Consider the following 23,200-nt stretch of genomic DNA (forward strand, 5'->3'; position numbering starts at 1 on the left):
GGTACATAGGTATGAAATTTTCCAATTTAACCAATATAATAAACTTGTAATATTTGTATAAATAATTGTGTAATATTTCACAACTGTATTTTAAAATTTATTAAAAATTGAAATTAATGCAAACGTAAATAGAACTTTTTATAATTTTGATAGTTAACAATACTACTTAAATGCAGTAGTTTCATAAATCAAAAGCGTAATACTTTATAATTATGATTTAAAATACTTATAAGTAGACACTTTAACCTCCAATTATTGTGAATTTTCATGCAACCATACTTATTTCAAATTAATGTCAAATATTAGTTATAATAAATGTAGTTATTTCATGCAGTTTTTATAAAAGATTTTTTGAAAGTACAAGTTTCTATGCACTTGGCATAGAATCTTGTACATACTAAAAAAAAAATCTTAGAAACTATGATTATTCGGTAACTTTCCGATCGGATAAGAAAGTTCGGTAAAATTAATTTGATTATTTTCCTCCAAGTGTCCTAGAGCAGCGGGCTCATTTCTGTGCTGCTACTTGCTAGTGTCAGGCCAGCAGCACCCAATGTGTTCCGATCTGCTGTCACATTCAGATTGACAATATCTAATTGGAATAACTATTAATATGACACGCTAACTTTGTTGTAGAATTTAGAGGCAGGCATCGCTTCAACTGTGCCACGATTAACTTGAGAAATTGATAACAAATCTTATATTTTATATGCAACGTCTCTAAATAAAATCTAATTGTTGCCACACGGTACTTTTTTTCAAAAAGGTTACACAAAGCCAATTTCGAAAGTGTCTATAAATCAAAAACTTTAAAATACGAAAGATGTTGATAAAAATTCGAAGTTGGTACAAAACTTTTTCTTTTCTTTTAATACATGAATATATTCAAATAGTATCCTGCAAAAAAATATAAATTTACAACTTTCCAGAATTACTGTTCTCTAAAAAAGTAGTGACAAAGAAGGCCTGGCTACACACATCAACTTTTAATATAAAGTGCATATGCATACTGATAAATTTGCTATGGTTCCTCAGCAGGCGCTTGATCTTCTGGTGGTTGTAATGATGCCATAAGCATTAACAAATCCTCTTTATTCAGATCTATGCACATAGTGCCAACAACATCTTCAATTCCTATTGTTCCATCATTGCTCATGTCTACTTCTTTAATTAAATTATCCAATTGTTTCTGAGGCATTTTGTAACCAAGCTTAGAAAGAGTCTCTTTTAAAAATTCCCTATCAATAGTTCCGGTTCTGCCTGGATCCATAACTTGCAATGCCGTCCGTAATTCTTCTTCAACTGGGAAGTCTCTTTGCCGTATAGTTACCATCTTCAAAAACTGCTCAAATATTATATGACCTTGAGGATGGGGTGGTCTTACACAATATGCTATCAACTCTTGTAATTGCTCCGGCGTAACAGTCATCAGCATCAGACATTTTAGCATATAAACTAATTCTTTCTCAGTTATGTATCCGTCAAGGTCGGCATAAGCAGGTGTACAGTTTTGATAAAAGTCCCAAAGTTGCTCGATTTCGGCCAACTGCTCGGGTCTCAATTCAAAAGGTGGTTTTAGAGCTTCCTTGGAGTCAGTTAAATCGTAAGGCGCAGTGGGGTCTGGAGGTGGCTCTTCAACGTATCCCTCTTCTTCTTCTTCCACTGCCTCTTCGACAGGTGGAGGTGGTTCTTTTTTCTCAGTTTCTTCCCCTTCTACATGCTCTCCTTCCAATTCTTCGCCCATCATTTCCTCCCCTTCACCCACAACAAGCTCTTTATGTTCCCCAAGTAATTCATCTTGCTCATCATGTTCGCCAACCACCGTTTCACCTTCAGTTCTCTCTGTAACCTCTCCCTCCAGTCCTTCCTGATCCTCTGTTTGTTCATCGGTCCTAGTTTCAGTATCAGCCTGACCTTCGACATTATTGTCGCCTTCTTCAACTTCTTCGCCTTTTGGCTGTTCTTCGCTAGGTACATTTTCTTCTTCCATATTACTTCACAATAAATTTTATCGTAAAAACACTTTATATACTCACAGATTTACGATAAGAGACTCATTCATACTAAAAATTTATCATTGCGTGGTGCTCTTCCAAATTTCTTGCGAAGAATAATTGTTAAGTTATCAGTTATTTTATCATAGAGGCTTAAACTTACAATCGTAAAAAAATCTAGAATATTTATAAACTCTTCTAAAAGAACATATCGAATATTGTCAATGAAATCGAACATTTAAAAAAATCATGTATAATTCATAATAATCAACAAAACATAAAAATTGACACCAGTCTTGTCCATGACTTTTTTATTTTTCATACAGAGATATAATATGTACACAGAAAACATTACTATTTACTATCATTAGTTTCTCACAATTTAAGATTTTTAAATATCTACTATGACGCAACATTTTATGATAATCTAGGAAAATGCAAAGTTCGCATCCTCCCACGATGCAACCGTTTACTTTCATAATAACATTGAGATGCATCACGTGCTTTCGCGAGAGAAAGAAGCTACATTGGTGAGCGGAATGTCGTGCCCGTGGTTTGCTACCTTTGGATCCTACAGTCCACACGCGTCACTCCTTTTAGTCTATACTCTATGCATAAGACGAAAATCGCGGTAGCGTACGCATGCGTTCTGTATTTAAATATTTTACGCGCTCTTACCACTAAATGGTAGAAGCTCAAAGTTTTGAAAAGTGATTTTTAAAATGGTAAGTTTCACACTTTTATCACGGAAACGTTTAAATCAAATTCAAAACTGTACAATATTGCATTATACATACAATTAACAGTAAGCAATTATAATTGTTTTAAAGGTTTTCATTTCGAAAGAAATTTATGAATTATTTGTGAAGTACTCTATATCTCATACAACATACAATATCTCTCATTACGCATTCTTCAAATAAACGTTCAAACAATCAACAGCCTACTACTATATGACAATAATAATACCTACTTTTTAATGCATTAAAGTAATTTTATTAAATCGATTCTTTCTGGATATATCACCTACCCATTCAAGTTACCCCGTAACTGATATGATAATTGCGGGCATTTTTGTATAATGGGTCGCGATTTTCCCATGGTCCGCGGAATGCTTTGAAGTGTATTGATTTATTGAAACGTTCTTAACACAATATTATTTTTTTTATTAAACCAACCAAATTAGTGTATATAACAATAATACTTCGGGTTAGTTCTTTCTCGGCAACTGCGTGTAGAATTCTGCTTTATAGCAGACTTTCTGCATCAAGTTTAATTAAAAAAGTTTTGCAATTTCATCAAGTAGTGGTGCATTGCCGTTAGTCATTTGTCTTGCGGTATCTATGAATGAATTTTTCATTACCATTCTTCATGAATTACTTGTAGATAAGAACACTAGGGGTAATTTAGACTCGCGAGGTGTGGCTAAGTCTGACCCCGGTAAGTCATAAATGTATTTTGACGTTCGGGAGTCGCAGTTCTAGTCAGGAGTAACTTAAACGGAGGTCGATTCTCGAAATAATAGTTCTTTCGAGTTCAGAGGCACAGAACCACAGACACAAAATGTGTCTACCCTATGCCGAAATACTAAAATAAACATCATGGGATATTGAAACACAGTAGATGCTATTTAAATATATGAGTAATGAGAAACGATAAGTTATTAAGCATATGCCTATACATTGGAAAGTTGGGTACTTAAGTGATCATAATACTAATATTTTCATTACGTGCGTGAGAAGTAGTCAAGAATAAACTTACGTGCGAATATGCATGTAACTTAGATTTAAGGAAATTTATAATTATTGAGTAGTAAATTTATTTAATTCTAAATGTCAACCGCGTTAACAGTTTTTAAATGATCCATAATATCATTACCTTTATTGATTTAAAAATAATATTTAAGCTTAACGAGTAATAATAATAATAGGCCGCTGTTTTTACCAGGATCATGAATCGATCCTGAGCTAAAGTAAACAGTTACCATACATAAAAATAGTGTGCCTTTATTTATCCACATCTTACTGACATACATTAGGTATACAAAAATACAAATATACAGGATGGCCAAAAAGTTGTGGATCAAACGCAACTAGGGGATAGATGAGGTCATCAGCTGCAAAAAATTGTCTGTATAATGTATAATATACATAGAATTTTATTTTTTAAGATGAGAATACGGCAGAAGGTCTCCTCCAACTACCACTGGAATACCACTCTATTTTATTTTTTGCCGTCATCATCCAATTTTGGCAGCTACCCTTTCGACCTGATCGGCCCATCGCTCTTTTGGTCTGCCCTTTTTTCTCCTTCTTTTTGGGCCGGTCCATTATATAACGCATTATACAACACGTTAAAAGCATATAATCAAACGGTCAGTATTCGAAGATCCAGCTTTTCCAGGTGAAAGTGCATTGAATGCACTCGCTGTTTACCGACTTTGTATATGTGTGGCGATCGATTATGACACACTTCCGTGATACAAAGCTTATAAAAAGAATATAAAGCATTTATTTCACGTAAAAACATTATCGCCGTTCACTATATTTTTGTGAAGTACAAAAGTAAAATGCTTTATAACTCGAATTATAATCAAAAGATAGTTAAAACGAAAACTCCTTCGTACTATATATTACATTATACTATACGTATCTAATATAACATATATAACATAATATAACATTATTAACAGACGTTTTTATTGTCCGTTGGGTGAACTGACAAAATGTTTACGTTTACAAGATGTTAAATTAATTAAAAATTTACATTTACTACCAGTTCGCAAGTCAAGGGCGTAGAGCGGGTAAGAAACTCTCCACCACCTTTTTTAATCGCCAAGTTTGAGTCATAAACATTTTTAAACTGGACCAAATCTATCCCAAGTATACCAATCATTTAAATAATCGTCAAATTTACAAAAAAAAATATTGATTAATTTACGTTCAACGAGTTTTGAATTTATTCAGTGATAATTCTCTAATTTCGCTTAGGAGTTTGTTGCAAAAACGAATACAATTTGCATATAAGGAATGGTTTATCTTCTGGAGCCTGGTTGGTCGTATGCTTAGATCAGTTCTGTTACAAACAGTTGTTTTAAAATCGTTTATATTTTTTTGGACATACAACAAGGCTTCAAGAATATATTGACCAGATAGTGTCATAATTTTTAATTCCTTCCTTATTCCGTCAGTTCCTGTTCTGTAAGAAAAACATTATTTTGTAAATAAGTCAAAAACAATATTTTACTGTTAATTTGTGTGTTGTTTTTATCTGTGTATGTATTGTTTTCTATGTAAATAAATAGATGTGGCATTGGAGTATTCTGTAATACAAGCCAATTTCTTTAAAAAAAACGTTAACAAAAAGCTTAGAATCATGAAATTCATCATGAATCATGAATTAATTAGAGCATTGTTGGCCGAAGCGTGTTGGTCGTGCGTTCGAATCACGTCTGTGCACCAATGGTATTTTCTTTCTATGTGCTTCAATTAATACTCGAACGGTAAGGCTATCATTGTGAATAATGTCTTAAATCTAATACATGTGTAAGGTACAGAAGGCTGATCTACTTGTCTATAACAAAATTGCAATCTGTGGCCCAGACCCATATAGGGTTGTAACGTTACTGGATTACCACTATATAATTATTTAACCCCCAAAATGAGTAAAACATGACGTATGATCACAAACAGTTATAGAAGAACTGGGAAGACTGACATAGGACTCTTTTACTTAAAAGGGTATGTGCTTATAACGAATGAACGCATTGTTATATTTAAACTAGCTGGCCTGGCGAACATCGTACCGCCTAACAGTCGATTCTTTATTTTTTTTAATACTTATTCTGCTATTCGGGGCACCGGTCTAGCTAAGATAAAAAAAGAAAGTTGATAAGACAACAAATACATTATGTCAAAAAATAAAAATTTACCTTCCCGTTATTAAAGTTCAAATTGATTTTATGTATTATTACGAATATAATGTATGGGAATATAGAAAAGTGTTGTTTTTAGACAATTTCACTGAATTTTTTTAATTTTTCTCTCCGTAAGAACCATCCTCGTACTTCAAAGAATATTATAAAAAAAGAATTGGCCAAATCGGTCAACCCGTTTTCATCTTATGTCGTGACAACGGAAAACGGGTTTCATTTTTATATATATAGATAATATATATACAAAAAACAATGATTATTTTAGTAACGTAATATGAATATAACATTTCGATCATATTTCAAATGCAGCGGCTGCTCCAATTGTCGTGTGAAAGGATCGGAAACCTTGCGAACCGTCACAGACAGGCTCCATAAAACCACAGACTAAACTCCTTGTACTGTTAAAAAATACTTATTACTGGTCAAAATACGTGTGATCATAATTTTGGATTTAGTTTAAATTATCTAAATTTAAATAAACTAAACAAACCCGTGAAACAAAAACAACAGTTTTATAATTTTACGTTAAAAATAAATAGTTGAGATATTGTCAAAATTAAAACTAATTAATCCGAAAACGGCCATCTTCAAAATAGGGAAGGAAAGGGTAGCTAAGTATTTATGAAGAAGTCTCGTCTTCTAGACTTCTGGTCACTTCTTATTAGTTTAGATATTTCAACGACCACCGCGGTCAAATGTAGTAATTTCTTTCTTTAAGCCGCAGGGTACAGTTCGCTAAAAACGTAATTTGTTTAGCTTAGCACAGAAGCACTTAAACATATAGAAACAAACAGGTCTTACCTGACCTGTTTGGGGTCGCAAATTTTATTTAAATTACATGAAAACTCTTAAATTGAGAAAGACCTTTATATATATATTACACGGAAATGTCTTTCGAAATTTAAAGTTCATTGTATTAAAGATAAAATACGCATTGTGACGTCATGCTTCCGCAATTAATATATTTTTGAAACATTTCATATAGATTGTATGTAGGTGTCACTACAAGTTCTTAATAATCTGACATTATGATAATTAATATGACATTAATCGCTCTTAATATCGAACAACCGAACTACAGAACATAAAAGTAATACTTAATAACCTTATAAAATATAATATAATAAAATTATTAAAACGAATAAAAAGAAAAATATTATTTATTATATAGATTATATCAAATTCTTAATACAAATTATTTAGTAATCTGGGCAAATTTTTGCAATAGAAATACAAAAGAATTATTTTTATGTGTGTTATTTGGACCTGACAACACAATATGCGATATAAAACTTGAAATGGTGTCGTAAATATATGAATAACATGAGTATAACTGGCTTTTATTGTAGGTACAGTTAACAATAGAAGTTATGAGAAGACAAAGGTCAAAAAATAAAACAATTATATGGGTTCTTTGTGAGACCTATAAAAATATTCATAAAATAATATAATTCATAACCTTACTTTGAACACACTTATAGTTTTAATGGACCTAAAAAATTAAGGATATATTCAATAACTTTTATTTGTGACAAATTAAAACAAGAAAATTTCTATGAAAAATAAAGTTTATTACGTATATAATACTGAAATTTACACATAACGTTCCTCAAAACAAACATAAACTCCTTTTTAGTATAATTTACTTATTTTAAGCTTAGCTAAGTTCCTGGATAATCGTTACTCAGTTAATCAGTAACTATGTACAGTTAAAAAAATCATTGAGATTTCGAAATTAATCAACTAATTAATCGATTTTAACATCCATTACAAAGTCCTTGATGTCCCGTGATAGTTTCGTGACGATTTGATCATGACAAATACAATTCGTGATGTGTAGAATTAAAAATACGCGCTAAAATCGTTTAGCTTTTAACCAAAAGCATTCCGTATCGAGAGCACGCTTGCGCAATAATAAATTATCGTAAATCGGTACATCGGTAATTATGGAAGCCTTGTCGACAGTCACGATTGGAATCTGCTTTGATAACTTGTCTGACACAAGGATTGTTAAACCTAGTATCTAACTAGTACGTATTTAGGTTTAAAAATATATATGTCGCAGCCATCTATTTTAATTAGCCGTTTAATTAACAGCCTAGCCGTTTAACTAGCGGCCTGAAATATATTCTTAGAAGCACTTAAAAAGGGTGTAAAAGTTATTAATTATAGTGCAAGTTGCAAAAAGATCATACAAAGAATACATAGCACTTTGTCACACTTTTTGAGCGATGATTTTGAATCGAATCTATGATTTTGTCCCTTTTTAGGACTATAAATTGTCTATGGCATGTAAATTTGACAATCATTTTTGTTAGTCTATATTTCGGGAACAATTTATTCACTAAATTTTGGAAACATATCATGACTTTAATTTTATATTATGTATTCTTTAATAGTAAGTTTAATTTTAGGCACAATTAATTCATTAATTTGTTATTATGATCGCGATAACGACTGTTCTGTAATGTTTTATATGCTCCATAATTAAATACCAATTATAGGCATTTATCGCATTACGATCTATATTTACCAAACGAAGGTCACAATAATGGGATCATCATTTAATAAACCAATTTAATTACCACGCTTAATTGAACAGCCTCTTTATAATAAAATCAAGGCTTCTGCGCAATTCAAATATGATCACGCGTTCAAAATTTCGTGATTAATTAATACAAATATTGATGTCTTATGTATGATATGTATAAAATGCTTTATCAATTGCGATCACCCCGATCGATTAATACAAATATAACTGTATTGATTATTGAGTACTATTATATTTAATATGTTGTCATTAATATTCTTCTTAGTTCTTCGTGGTTAAGTTATAGTCCACAGAAAAGATTAATAAAGCTAACAGAGTAATGAAGACACTATGGCGTGCTGCCTAAAGATTTCCGCATTAAAAATATTTTTTTTATTGTCTGTGACACTAGATAGCTATTAGAAATGCTATATTAGAAATTATGGGAGTAAGACTAGTTCTAAAACAAAATTTGCCCAAAGGGACTACCAAAGTTATTTAGTAAAAATAACGTATCGTTAAGTGAAAATTCCTAACCTTATTCTTATTTTTATATTAACGCAACATTGAGTTGAACATCCATTGTAATGACCTAACCTTCGTTTAACGCGTTCAACAAATCATATGCTCCCATAATGAATTTTATTGTCATGATAACAATTTATTTTAATAGTAACATTGAACGTCATGTTAAATTAATGTTGTTTAGTGCCTAATCTTTTTTGTATTAAAGTTTTTTTTTATAATAAATAATGTATATTATAACATTTATAATTATTTGAATACGTAACGATTCTTGTTTTCGAAATAATTTAGCGGGTTGTCCGTTGTATAGGAAGACAGAATCTCTGCATACTATGCTATATAGAGGAATAATCTTTTATAATTGAGGACCTCTTAATCTGCTTCAACTAAATTATCAGTAGACAAGTATCTGTTGTATAAAACGTCGTGCTCCTACACAATAATAACTATCTACAAATAGTAGCAGGTTATACTACTATAAGTAATAAGAAACTTTAACTACTGTGTGGTCAAGGTTTGACAGATATTGTTACGAAGACCTGATTCCCAATAGAATTACAATTCACATCTCTAGTCAATACTTTTACAATACTGAACCACACTCTTAGTTCTTTGTGTAGTTCATTCGTCCACTGAACTTTGATAATACGTCATAGCTGCTGAATTAATGATAAAAAAATATTGGTTGTTTGTAAAGTAGGTTTACGATCGAGATGTTTACGTGATAACGTCTTATTGGTGATATAAGTTTTTGGGAAGTAAGGAATTAATGAAGATAACAATTTTTTCAAATTTTAAATTACATCTATCGTTTTATTCACACTTTTGATGATAAATTTCGGGTGTAAAATGACAAGTTTACTTATTCGACTATGATATACATTTTTCTTCATACATTCACGGAATGACTGGCAGCGCTCGAGATGAGACGGGAGATCGGTCCGTCTCTCTCTCGTTATACCTGCGATCGCGCTCGTGAGGTTTTGGTGTGACACAAGTTTCTGAACATGTCACCCGACTAAAACGATTTTAAAGACGTTATCACGACAAAAATTAAAATAACTGAAAAAAATTCATAAATACCTATGTCTGCCCCTTTTGATTGATACCAAACCCGATAAGTGAGATGCGGCATAGGTACTTAAAGTGACCATTAATTCTTTTACTCAAAACGGGACATTGGTTTAATTTAGGTCAAATAATAATTAGTCAATGTAAGAAATGTTTTTTTTAAGTTATTTAAAATAATAATAATAATATGATTTATTTTATTTAATAAAAAATAAAATAAATGCGCACATAGAAAGAAAGCCCATTGGTGTACAGCCGGGGATCGAACCTACGACCTCAGGCATGAGAGTCGCACGCTAGGCCATCACTGCTCATTAAAAGTGTTCATTGCGATTATAGAAAAAAAACAGCACATCCTAAGTTTGACATCGTGATGTATTACACTTAGCATAAGGCTAACAATGTTCCATCAGTTGGAAATTCTAATGATTTAATACATTATTTGTAAGGCATCATTAAAGTAACACGATCGTTTAAGATTTCGACATTTTGCAGATTCGATTGAAATGCATTTCCATTGTATCCCACGGAACTTACAAAACAATATGCGAAATCTATACAGTTAGGCTTAAAAATATATTTTGAAACCCAAATCTAGATTGTATCATATAAGTATAATTTTTCGGAGCTCTTCCGTAGTAATATACAGATATCGCGGAATAGGAAATATTTATTAATAACTAGCTGGCCTGGCGAACATCGTACCGCCTAACAGTCGATTCTTTATTTTTTTAAATACTTATTCTGCTATTCCGGACACCGGTCTAGCTAGTAAGATAAAAAAAAGAAAGTTGATAAGACAACAATATTTATTTTTTGACATAATGTCAAAAAATAAAAATTTAACTTCCCGGAACCCCTCCACTAACACTTGAAGTTTATGATATGGTATTAAAGTTCAAATTGACTTTTAAGTATTATTACGAATATTTTGAATGGGAATATAGAAAAGTGTTGTTTTTAGACTTTTTCACTCATTTTTTTTTAATTTTACTCCCCTTAAGAACCATCCCTCATACTTCAGGGGATATTTTAAAAAAAGAATTGGCCAAATTGGTCCGGGCGTTGTTGAGTTATGCGCTTACCAACACATTTTGCGATTCATTTTTATATTATAGATTGATCGATTTTAAAATTAATACGATTTTTTTTATATATGCCTATAGTCTATGTCCCACAGTAACTATCATTTATCTACTAGCTACTACTGTCTGTCTCAATACATTACAAGCCGTGGTCTGGAGAAAATTATGACTAATACTACTAATGATCATCTTCTATTAAATTTATATTAAATATATAAATTACGCGTCACGTTGTTTGTCCGCTATGGACTCCTAAACTAGTTAACCGATTTCATCACTCAAACATATCAAATAATAAACATATATTATTGCAAAATATTTGTTTATTATTTGATAGTCACAATTCTAACAGATGGCGCTGTGTTGAAAGTACCAACGTTTCCCATAAGCTACAATTTAATGGCATAACCACCATAAAAGCATGGTGGTCCCCATGACTGGTGTTCTTCTACGGTTTCGCTTGAATAGTTTTCTACTATGTAATATAACAAAAACCTTAGCCACAACAACGCTTGGCCGGTCTGCTAGTTATCTATATTATATTAAAAATGTTACGAACTAGTCTCATAAAAAATATCAAAAACATTGTAATCTGTTGTAATCTGTCCCTGGGTACTTGTTACCAATTTAGACCGAAATATGCTCACGTTCCGATCTAAACAATGCCATATTAAGTATACATTTTATAGATAAACATCAATTTTACGTTGAAGTATTTACATCTACAATTGTGTACTTTGTAAAAAGACTCAAGGTTTATTGCGAAACCAAATAAAACTGTGTTCCTCCTCCTCGAACAGTCTTACTGTCATCCCAAAGCCTGATGTTGAGTTCATTGTTGATTAAAAGCTCAACGGTCGCATAGCACGAATCTGTCTACGTTGATTGACGCTGTGGTGTCTCGGATCTATTACATTTTAGCTTTATATAAGCTATATTAAGCTAAAACCCAACCAACAAACTAAACCAAATATAAACTCCAAGCGTGGCTATAACTGAAACATCAAAACGCTGTAATACTCCAAGATCGAAATTTTATACGACTTGAATATATGTTTGATACGTATTTAAAATTACCTCTAAAACAGAGTGTACAATAAAAACTTTAGGGGTTTTTGAAGTTGGTTCTAGAGGTAACATTCTGAAGATGGTATCACTGACTAGAAGGATCACGTACAAGAATTCCCTTAAAATAATGCATAAATCCACACAAAAGAATTGCCGCTGTCAGCGGCTACGTTTTTAATTGCATGGACACGGCTTACTCTAACTTTTATTAGGTACATTAATATAATTTTTTCCTTTTATTACAGGAACTCACCTTATCGATTCTTCTCTTCGTCTGCCAAATGTTGCCAGCTGTATTCGCCCATCAATTCATTTCTCATGTTCACGTGACAACCCCAGCTCACAGCTATAGTCATGGAGTTGGTGATCCAGTGTCTATCCAGAGACGTCACGTGACACCCATAAGGAATTTACGAAGTTCGTATTCTTCTTATTCGGTTTATTCGTATCGTCTATAACACTGGGTTCGATTCCTGGTAAATCAATATTTCATTCGGTTGGTGACATATTCTCTTACTTCCGGATCATGTTATATTTAATTCATGGTCATGATTAAATATTATATAGTGGTGATAATATATAGGTTGACTACTAAATCAATGAAGCAGACATGCCTCATGTCCCAGTTGAGTTACGGTAAGATGAGTATCTTTGATTATATATTTATTTATTTATTCAAGTTTACCACATCATATTACATTATATTAATATCTACGGTATTTGTTACAAACTATTTTATCTAAAATGTATGAGAATTTAAACAGAAATGTTACAATTAAAATATTAATAGATACAATAAAATATACTTACCTGAAATTTTGTTAAGCAGAAAAAAATACCAGCAAAACAGCGGATTTGGTTAGGATATACCTACCTACGCACATAACAATGCTTTTTTTTTTAATTCAGCCTACTACCGTTTATATCCAGCTCCGAATAAGAACTATTTAATCCGTTGTTATATAATATTATCAACGTATAAGAGTATCAATGAATATAAATTTACTATGAAGTTGAAATTTTATATAATTTATACTTATTATTATTTTTAATGTTACTAAAACTAAGTTATACCCTTATTGCGTACAAAGGAATACCATCTCATTAATATAAAAGAATGACTAGAATATTCACCACACGGAGAAGACTATATCGCCTAAATATATATTTAAATACATAATATATTATTTTCATAAATTTTTTACAGTACCCCAGGGGACCCAAGCGCAGCTAGGATACTCTCGGGAACGGCCATCCATTCCGTTCCACGTAGAAGAGACTCCGAGAAAGTTACCATGGCAACAAAACCTACGCAATGCTGGTAACTATAAAACCATTAACGTCTAGTTTACGTATTAAACCTAACTTTTTGTATTTCTTAAGATTTTAAATAAAATTGGTTTTCATTCGTTGAAATTATCTAATATATAAAATTATCGTGTCACTATGATGTAAAAAACCTCAATTAACTCTAATTATATATAAATATCCGTTGCTGTGCCTGGTCCAAACGCACGTCAATAGATGGCGCCTCTAGTCTTACAATATATTTTTTCAGAAAAAATTCCTCTGCTACCTCCATCTCCGTACAAAGTGGACTCGGCAGATCCTGAATCCCTCTGGCCTGAGGGATTATTTCTACCACCGCCACCTTTGCAATTTGACATACAAAGAAGGTCGAGCCAGATTGAAAAATCGAGGCCTACAAGTGATGGTAAAGAAATAATACATTACATTGGTGAATTGCGAGGTGGAATGACGTTCCCTTACCTTTTCTCAGAACCGGAACGCGTTCCAGTACTTTTTTAGTAGAACTAAAAAAGCAGGTGCAAATGATAAAAATGTGTGTGATCATAATCGGGAGTTTTTACACACTTATGGTGTACTACACAATAATAATATCTTTCTGATTTTTTTTTATGTTCGTTAATATTTTTTATAGTAAGAATAAGAAAAAATAAAAACTTACATGGAAAAAATAGTTCGCTGAAAATAGGACATTTTTGCTCTCACTATGCGTTTCCTTACTTCTTATTTTACCATACTACATAGTACATATACATCACCGCATGCCTTATTTTCGCACTGACTGAAAGAGACTTTATGACCGCAACTCCTAAAAAGCGCTCGAAAAATGCGAAGCGGAAGTTTTATTTATTGTTTTAACTTAGTGCCTACTTAAAGGTCTATTTTTTGGACTGCACATACCTTTTTTTAACGTGGAAAAATACCACATCTGCGGGTGAGATTCAGAGTCCTTATACCCGAAGTTTTACATATGTATGTCAAAAAGTGTTCGAATTTGACATACGGAACTCACACTTACCATTAAGCACTAAGTTCTGAATCTTACCTTCTTGTTTTGGTACGGGGCCCGGTTAGTGATGCCAACATAGAGGGTTTCCCCGCCAAATTTAGAGGGAATCAAGATGATGGGTGTACTTTTTTAAAAACGCACGTTTTATATACAATTTATATTAATGCTCGAACCCAACCAACAAACTAAATCAAATGTTCTCTAAGCGTGGCCATAACTAAGAGCTCAACGGTTAGAAATGTACGAAAAGCTCTAATTATGTAGAAAAAACAATATGCCAAGAGAAGTTATAAAAACCAAATGTAAAGAAACAAAAGTTAAGAAATCAAATCATTAATATATATAACATCTATTTTATTTTACTTGAAAGTATTTTTAATAACTATTTGAAATTATCTTTCAAACCGAGTGTTCAAGAAGAGTTTTAGGGGTTTTAGTTGATATTTAGGGGTAATTGAAGTAGAAGTGGAATATTTTGTGGTGCCATCACTGGGCCCGGTAACAGTTTCCATCTTCTTGCGGACCGCCCATACCAAATCCATTTTTACCGTTATTTTCTTTCAGTTTTTAGGCAATCGCGATTAAAATTTATTTGTAAAAGGACCGTTAGTTGAATTTGAAGTATTAGTATGATTCATTAATTATGCGGTGGGCTTGTGGTTTACATTACTTTCCTTATCTCATCTTCCAACAGATAACGTTTTCAAAACGTAACTAGTTTTTTAGATTCTAAGCTCACTTCTGTTAGGTTTTTTTAAATTGTATAACGATTACGTTACTATATCTACCATAATTAATATTTCTATTTATGGTTAGTTTATATCGATATAGTTGATATATTATTGTATTTAATAATTAGAATATACAACACTTCTATTGTAAGCCTCATGATGTACCTACACAATAAATACGAGTTTGTTAAAAATCAGGTAATTTAATAAATAGATGATTTGTATTATTAATATCTTAAATTAAGAGTACTCAAAATAGATAAAATTTATATATATTTAGGGTATGTTTCACAATGTATGGATAAAGTACCAAATAGCTATGCAACACATAAATTATTTGTAAGATAAATTGTGCTATTTGACATTCATCGGACTCATAGCCTATGATGGACTTTATGTGACGAATAGCGCTATCTGACAGTCGTGAAACGCAACAATAGTGTTTATCCTACCAATAAGTAATAAATAGCTAATTTGGAACTTATCCGTACATTGTGAAACAGACCCTTAATGTAGTTTTGTAAATAACAGTTTTATTGACAAGCCCCATGATTGGATAATATTTCTCGAGTAGTAACGCGGGGAAATGTCGGCGTTAATTGGTTAAGGTGATATCAGACGGTTCATTTTTTGTTCATTTTCACCTTTCATTCGGTACATTTCACTCGAAATGAAATGTCTGAACAAAAAATGAAACACGAGTGCCGAATGAATTCATTAGTGAACCGATCCAACAGTGTTGGATATTGGCATCCGGTATCTTTCATTCCCACTCCGAATGAACGAGAAATGAACGGTCTGAACACTGAGAGAACGTTCATTCGGATTCGGCCATTTTGTTTCGAGTCCTGTAGCCGACGGACATCACGTTGTCGACGAAGTTATAACTTTTTTTTGTGTGTTATTATATTGTTTTTATGCGGCAAAATGGTGTTCAAGTGGAACGATCAAAATACATTACTTTTTTTTTTAAATAAATTTCTTCTTTCAATCCATGGTCGCACCCACCACCGTCGACGTTTTCTTTGCTTCTTTTTTGTCAACTCTTTGATTAAATGATCACAAATTAAACTAATTCCAAGACGTACGACTTCATTCGGTGACATATTTAAAAGAAAGAACAATGAATGTTCATTTCTGTATCATTTCGTCTAAGCCGTGTGAACATAGAATGAAAAAAAATGAAGCATTCACTCGAGTGAACAATCATTCGAGTGAACCGTCTGATATCACCTTTAAGGTCGGAACAACCAAGCGCGGCGCTGAAAATATAGAATATTTACCAAATCTACTTTAAAACGACATCCTGCATTACTGGCTGGAAGAGGCCTAACATTTCTATATTTGGGATAAAAATACTACTCATTTTGTTTATTTCGGTAGACAACAACAAAAATAAATTTAAAAAATGCCATAAACGGCTTACCCTAGTAAATATGGTGTTTGTTCATTCCTTTAGGAGGCCTTTGTTTGATAAAAATCATCAATATTTTGCTAGAAATCCTGATGTTCTGAACTTTTATATGTATATCATATTTATACTATGTTTTCAGATGATTTCTTGGACCCATATCTTCTTCAAGGCTCCGAAGCAATATTTGCCATAGAAAAAACAAAACACCACGGAGAATTATATTTTCACGACGTACCTCACATACAATCATTGCTGACCAACCAACAGCATCGCGTGAAAAATAACTTAAAACCCCATCGTCTTGGAAGTATACGACATACCTGGCCGTTTAACCGCATTTAGTATGTACGAAAATTTCAATAAATTACCTCCATTAAATATTGTATGTTTTGTTTGCCCTCCCCGAGGAAGAAGACAGAAGTATCCCGAACCATCGATTTTCGAATAGAACTTGCGTATGTCAGTCAGTCCCTCTGAGGCGTTCCATTTAAGGCTTGAAGTGCAAGCGAGAACGCAGAACGAGCGACAAAGAGGCACAATCGGCCTCCGCGTTCCACATCTCTCTCTCTTTCCTACTTGAGTGAGCGATGCGTCCGCATGGACAGCTGCTATACAATAATACATTTACATGTTTTCGTCAAGTATGAAGTGCAGTGTTTTCAGTATTTTCTAATGAAGTTGTCACGTTCAACTATCGTCAGTAAACCGACTTTACTGACAACCGATTTTTTTTTCTTTACACATAATTATTTAAAAAACTGGTGTAAGTTAAAATCCGTTAAAATAACTGTTGAAGTCGAGCTTTCATCAACTGTCATTTTCATACAAAGGTCTATTATCCATAGACACCGATACGACCTTCCATGGATAGCTTGTATCGACAGATGACTATTACAATCCGTCGATGGGTTATTGCCACACTTGTTACAACATTTGGATTACTATCTCAGATTTTCATACTTTTTTTTTACAAGAAACACTCTCAAACTATGCCAAATTTATTTTGGTATCAAATTTCATGTCAAAAACTCAAGTTCTTATTTTGTTTTAAATAATATAATTATTTACTATAAGTATCATAGATACTATATTATTTAATGTATTTCTAGTAGTATATTGCGTTTTCCAATTACAGCACTAGAGCGCATTATGCGGCATAATGCTCAACGTTGAATGTTCCAACTACAGCAACGCTTCGCACAATTGAGCACTCTCAAAACTAATGCTCTCGCGTGCTTCTCGCAATAAATACCAACACAGTGACAGAAAATTGACCAGTGTTTTTCTTTAAGTTGGCATTTATCGAAATTTTCGTTAGTAAATATTATTTATTGTTGAAAAATTTGTAAGGCTTTCGTTTCGTCGTAGATTTTGAAAATAATTAAAGTTATTTCAAACTGCTAAAAAAAATAAATATAAGTATGGATGAAGGTATAAATAGTTACTTTTTTTATATTCCACATTTAAAATATGAATACAATTTTATTTTAAAATTCGGATCTGTAAACAAATTTATTTTACAGGATTATACTTTTGTAAACATTGCAATGGTTTTGAAAAGTATATATTTTTTTTAGAAATCATTAAAAAAAAATTACTCAAAACGTAAATGATGTAAAGTTTACCACATTATTTATACATTAATGAGGTTGCTAACTCTATTCAGAACATTTTTTTTTCAACACTGACTTAGCGCACTCTGCTGATGCATTTGAAAACTAATTCACGTTCCAATTAAGCTTCAGCATTATGCGGCATTGTGCGGCACTGAGTGGCATAATGCTCTGTAATTGGAAAACGCACATAGTATATCAGGAATAAGATGACACCAAAAACGCCACAAATTTCATTACTTTCTGGCTGTTGTGCACATGAATTTGAAATAAAGTAAAAATAACCTGTTTTTCTAAAAAAAAAATGATATTTTGGGTATCACTTGGAATAATTTTTTTAAATATTTTTTTCTGAGCCCTGTACAGCTGTCCCGTGCGGGGTTCAAGGATTATCCATTCTTTCTGGGACACCCTGTATAATCCTTTAATTTTCGCAAAAGCTAAGCTGGCATTAAATTATGGACTAAAATTATTTTAATATTTGTTACTATGGTGGTAATTGCTGTTTGTATGATTTAAATATAAAAATACTATCTGACCCGGCAAACGTTGTTTGCCATGTATATTATTTCTAGGAAACATTTTTTAGTTCAATAAAAATAACTATCTAGTATAATAAAAAGAGGGGATGATCGTAGATGGGTGAAAATTAAGGGTTGTACGTATTTTTGTATTCTGTATCATAAAAAAATCAAAACAAAAAAATTTGTCTAAAATTTTTTTTTTGGGGTGGACACCTTTATAACTTAGGGGTTTAAGGATAGTAGCAGATTCTCAGACTTACTGAATATGTATAAATTTTTTCAAAAGAATCGGTCGAGAATTTTATATATTAGATATATTTATGAAATTAGACAATTCAACTTACTGGAACCGTCAGATACAAATCAAATCAAAAATTATCAAAAATTAGAAAGTAGATAAGTCAACAAATACTAAAAATCTTTTATTATAAATACACTTGAACACATCAAATTGCTCCTAATCTATTTACATATTTTTATCTATAACAGTAAAAAATGCTTAAGAAAATATTTTAAAACTATCACAAGAAATGGACGGAGTATATCAGATCTCACAAATAGCTATTTAACGAGTAGTTAATGACATGACCTAAGTTGTTTTATTAAAATATTAGAAGATAAAAATATAATTAAGATTATGAAAGTTACAATAAGCTATCAGTGTATTGTTTCTTCTAAATGTGTTTTCTAACATAATCTAAATGGTCTTGAGAGATTCTTGGGTTCAAAGAGTTACACAGGAACTTAAATTGAACATTAAGCTGGTTTTATGACAATACAAATATTTCCGTAAAACTTTTTGCATTACAATAACTGAAATAATCAGGAAAGCACCCTTATCCCTTTTAAGAGATCTTGTCCAGGTGACTACTATATGGTATAGTTATGTCATAATACTATACCAAATAGTATACTCCATATACATACTCTTAGGGTATCATATACCCCATATGGTAGGGACTGTGACTTTTGTATGTCAAGATTAATATTTTTGGCATATGGTAGCCCTACTTATCACTAAGTCTTAAGACTTAATTGTACCCTTGCCGTCTTTACAAGATTTGAGATCTAAGGATCATGCAAGTAGCAATAATTGAATAGAATGATTACCTGTTTTAAAAAAGAAGTTTAGACCACTATTTGTTTGACCATTCTTGAGTTTAGTTGTAAACAATTAAAGAGGAAAATCTGTTTTAAAGATGACACAAAAACCACTTGTTAAAAGCCATTCGCAACTACCAAATAGTGTAAAGGTATACAATTAAATTGAGTATCAACATATAAATTCAGTAATGATATTAAGTACATATAAAATATCACAGAGTATTCATATTTTGAGCCATTACAACAATTCTATTCAATCTAAAGGGAGAAAGACTACATAGCAGCTGTAACATTGTAAATAAGAACTAGAATACTTATGAGGAGCATAGAATGGAATGAAGTAGCTTTGTCTGCAGCGTTACAAAGGTCCCCATTACAGAAACACATGTACACTTTTCTATGGTTCCACATAGTGTAAGCACATCTTTCCTCATCATCGCTTGGAGATCTCTGAAGACACATTCTTTGTGTTGCCGCACCATAATCTGGAAATATGTTATAATTGGGAGAAGTACTCAAACCATGATTCTAGCATACAAGGTCTTACTTTTTTTTTTATTCACTAAATTAGATAGTATAAATATTCTACTTTTAGACCACTACTAATAAACAAAACACTTAAGATAGCCACTCTTTTCAATTTCGTTACAAAACTAACATCTTCTAAACACATCTATCATAAGTATGGCCATTGCTTATATTTATTTTACTTTTGCTTTCCAAACTTTGATGTTACGACGTGTTATTTGTAGAATGCTTTAAACATGTTCTTTAAAAAGACTCTACAAGCAAGCCTTATTGAGTCTTTTTTGGTTTTTTAAAATATATCATTATTTAACTAGTAATAATTTGATATACAAACAGATATTTAAAAGAAACTTAAAAAAAAGAGATTAGTTTTTATTTAGGCAAGTAGAAGAATATAAAACTTAGCAGATTAATTAAAATATTGTAAGAATCATGCATCTATTTTATCTTCAATTCATTCAAGTTTTAAATTATTTATATAATTTCAAATCTTCCAGTCTTCTCGTACATTGCTTATAATACGTTCTTTGACCATTGTTAAGAACAGTTCAAATTATCCAAAGCAGAAATTTTGCCTAACTCCTAAGCCCATAGGCGCAACAGATAACATAAATAACTTCACATTTAGCTAGGTAACTTACCATCTGTCCTAAATGCCCCTGTGGTACCCTCAATCATTTTTCCACACCATCCAGAAGGGCATGCAACAATGTGTATCCCTATCTGAGTCTCTGTTTCTGTAACATTTGTTGGAAATGGGTCTCCACATGACCCAAGTTCTCCTCTTGATCTACATCTCATACACCTCTTGTTTAAACCTGAAGAGTAAGATCATACGTCAGCTACTTATTCCTGAGTTTATAACTATGTCGCGTAAAGTTCAAGAAAGACATTTCATTAACAATATGTCACTGCTTAATCTACTTTCAATAAACTTATACTTACTTTCAGTAAACTTACTTATGATAATTGATAAAAGCTATAATGCAAAGTCAATTCAGATATTATACATTAATGTTGTTATAGTATTTTGATTTCTACGTTAAATAAAAAATGGATGTGAGATAATACATTTCACTTTTTACCTTGAAAACACATTCGTGTCATAATAATATATCATACAACTCACCATTAACAAGTCCGATAAAGAGAAGTCCCATAAAACATATATTAAACAATATCTTTTTCATGTTGCTTCATATATAAATTATTATATAAAATACTTAAACATTTTCAATTAGAATTATAGAATCAGTGTTGCCAACTTAATTTTAACGAACCCACCAATTTTGCCGTCGCAACCCACCAGAAAACCACTAAAATCCACACTAACTAATAAAATAAATGTAAGTGTGTTTGTTTAATTATCCTTTTTTCACGCCGAAAGGAAATATAGGATCGATGTGATTTTTATGTCCGCAGATAGGAGGAGGTTAGGCAAGCAGCCGGCGAGCACTATTTTTTTGTTTTAACCGCGGGAATCACATGTTTTACTGAAGTAAACAGTAGTCTATGGACTATGTCACTCTTTACTTTAGATGGATAGCATACAGCTAGGATATATTTTTTGACAATAATGTTCTTTTATTATATATTGTAAATTGAATTATAAAATTCGTTTATTTTCATTACAAAAAAACTTATAGAAGACATACAAAATCGTTAAAAATCATCTTCAGCAGAGGATTCCTCTGCACCTTCTGATTTTAAGTACACTTCTTTCGTTCCTATTTTCTGGACTACATAATTTGGCAAGATGTAATTATTGCAACACTTTCCTTCGCGTTTTAAACCTGCGCGGATTGTCATAATAGATGACAGTAGATCTAGCTTCATTCGGTTTCTGTGTTTTGTCTTCACGATATTCATAATGCTGAATAATCGCTCTACTTCAGCATTAGAGTGCGGTAAAACTAATAAAGATATAGCAAACGTGGCTAAATCTTCAAATCGGTTTTCTCCTGCAATGTCTTCGAAATCCAGCACCTCGTACCAAAATTCCAGCCGCCTCCAGCTGTACTTTCCACCACTTCCAGCCAGTCCTTTAATTGGGAGTCCCGTAACCAACAATCACGGAACTTTTGCGTATATTGCGGTTTTGGCATTTTGTTTTAAAAATAAACTAAACATTTGCAAACAAACAAGGTCGCTCCGATGCATAGCATAACCAAAACTACTAAGTATCTGTGTTGTGTATTTCTATTTTTGTGCATGCATACGAAACGAATCTCATTAATTCAAATCAAATTTGACCCATTAGACATACGAATAAAGTCCATAATCAAAATAATTTAAGAAATTGATAAACTTGTTTCGGGAAATTCCCGAAAATAACGAACGTAATTTTACAGAGTTGCCTACATAATGACAAAATATTCCTTTATAAGGTAAACGTTTTCGTCTTTTCCTGTAAAGATATCAATCGTGCTAGTGGTTAAATGTCGTAGCATACCACCGAATGAAACAAACTAAACCACTAGAAAAATCCACTAGCCACTAAAACCAAAATTCGCCCGCTAAAACGTATATCTAAACCACCAGATCTAGTGGAATATCCACTAAGTTGGCAACACTGTATAGAATATTCAATATTGAACACGTCGGGATTTTTCTTTAATGTTATTGTACAATGTAATGTACCAACTACCAGAGACTAGAAAGTCTAACTAGTTAATCAACAAGTTACAAAAGTCAGCTCAACATCAGCTGTCACATGTAGATAATAATTAATAGATATCCCACAAAGAAACACTATAAAAATG

The 23,200-nt window shown here is 32.0% G+C and overlaps 3 protein-coding genes across 3 annotated transcripts; 1 reads left to right on the forward strand and 2 right to left on the reverse strand.

Annotated features, from left to right (window-relative positions):
- Window positions 1-438: 438 nt before the first annotated feature.
- LOC125057944 lies at window positions 439-2,257 on the reverse strand. The gene has a single exon (XM_047661907.1). The coding sequence runs from the start codon at window positions 1,988-1,990 to the stop codon at window positions 1,022-1,024; it is 969 nt and encodes a 322-aa protein (XP_047517863.1). The 5' UTR covers window positions 1,991-2,257; the 3' UTR covers window positions 439-1,021.
- Window positions 2,258-2,517: 260 nt separating this feature from the next.
- On the forward strand, window positions 2,518-17,047 carry LOC125058092. The gene is made up of 5 exons (XM_047662130.1): window positions 2,518-2,719; window positions 12,453-12,624; window positions 13,415-13,528; window positions 13,766-13,921; window positions 16,809-17,047. The coding sequence occupies exons 1-5, from the start codon at window positions 2,717-2,719 to the stop codon at window positions 17,009-17,011; spliced, it is 648 nt and encodes a 215-aa protein (XP_047518086.1). The 5' UTR covers window positions 2,518-2,716; the 3' UTR covers window positions 17,012-17,047.
- A 2,168-nt stretch (window positions 17,048-19,215) lies between these two features.
- LOC125058095 lies at window positions 19,216-23,130 on the reverse strand. Its single transcript, XM_047662134.1, has 4 exons — window positions 23,022-23,130; window positions 21,568-21,690; window positions 21,080-21,256; window positions 19,216-20,395 (listed from the first exon to the last, which is right to left on the reverse strand). The coding sequence occupies exons 2-4, from the start codon at window positions 21,626-21,628 to the stop codon at window positions 20,184-20,186; spliced, it is 450 nt and encodes a 149-aa protein (XP_047518090.1). The 5' UTR covers window positions 21,629-21,690; window positions 23,022-23,130; the 3' UTR covers window positions 19,216-20,183.
- Window positions 23,131-23,200: the final 70 nt, after the last annotated feature.

Source organism: Pieris napi, chromosome 17 (genome assembly GCF_905475465.1).
Source record: "Pieris napi chromosome 17, ilPieNapi1.2, whole genome shotgun sequence".
Classification (NCBI taxonomy): domain Eukaryota; kingdom Metazoa; phylum Arthropoda; class Insecta; order Lepidoptera; family Pieridae; genus Pieris; species Pieris napi.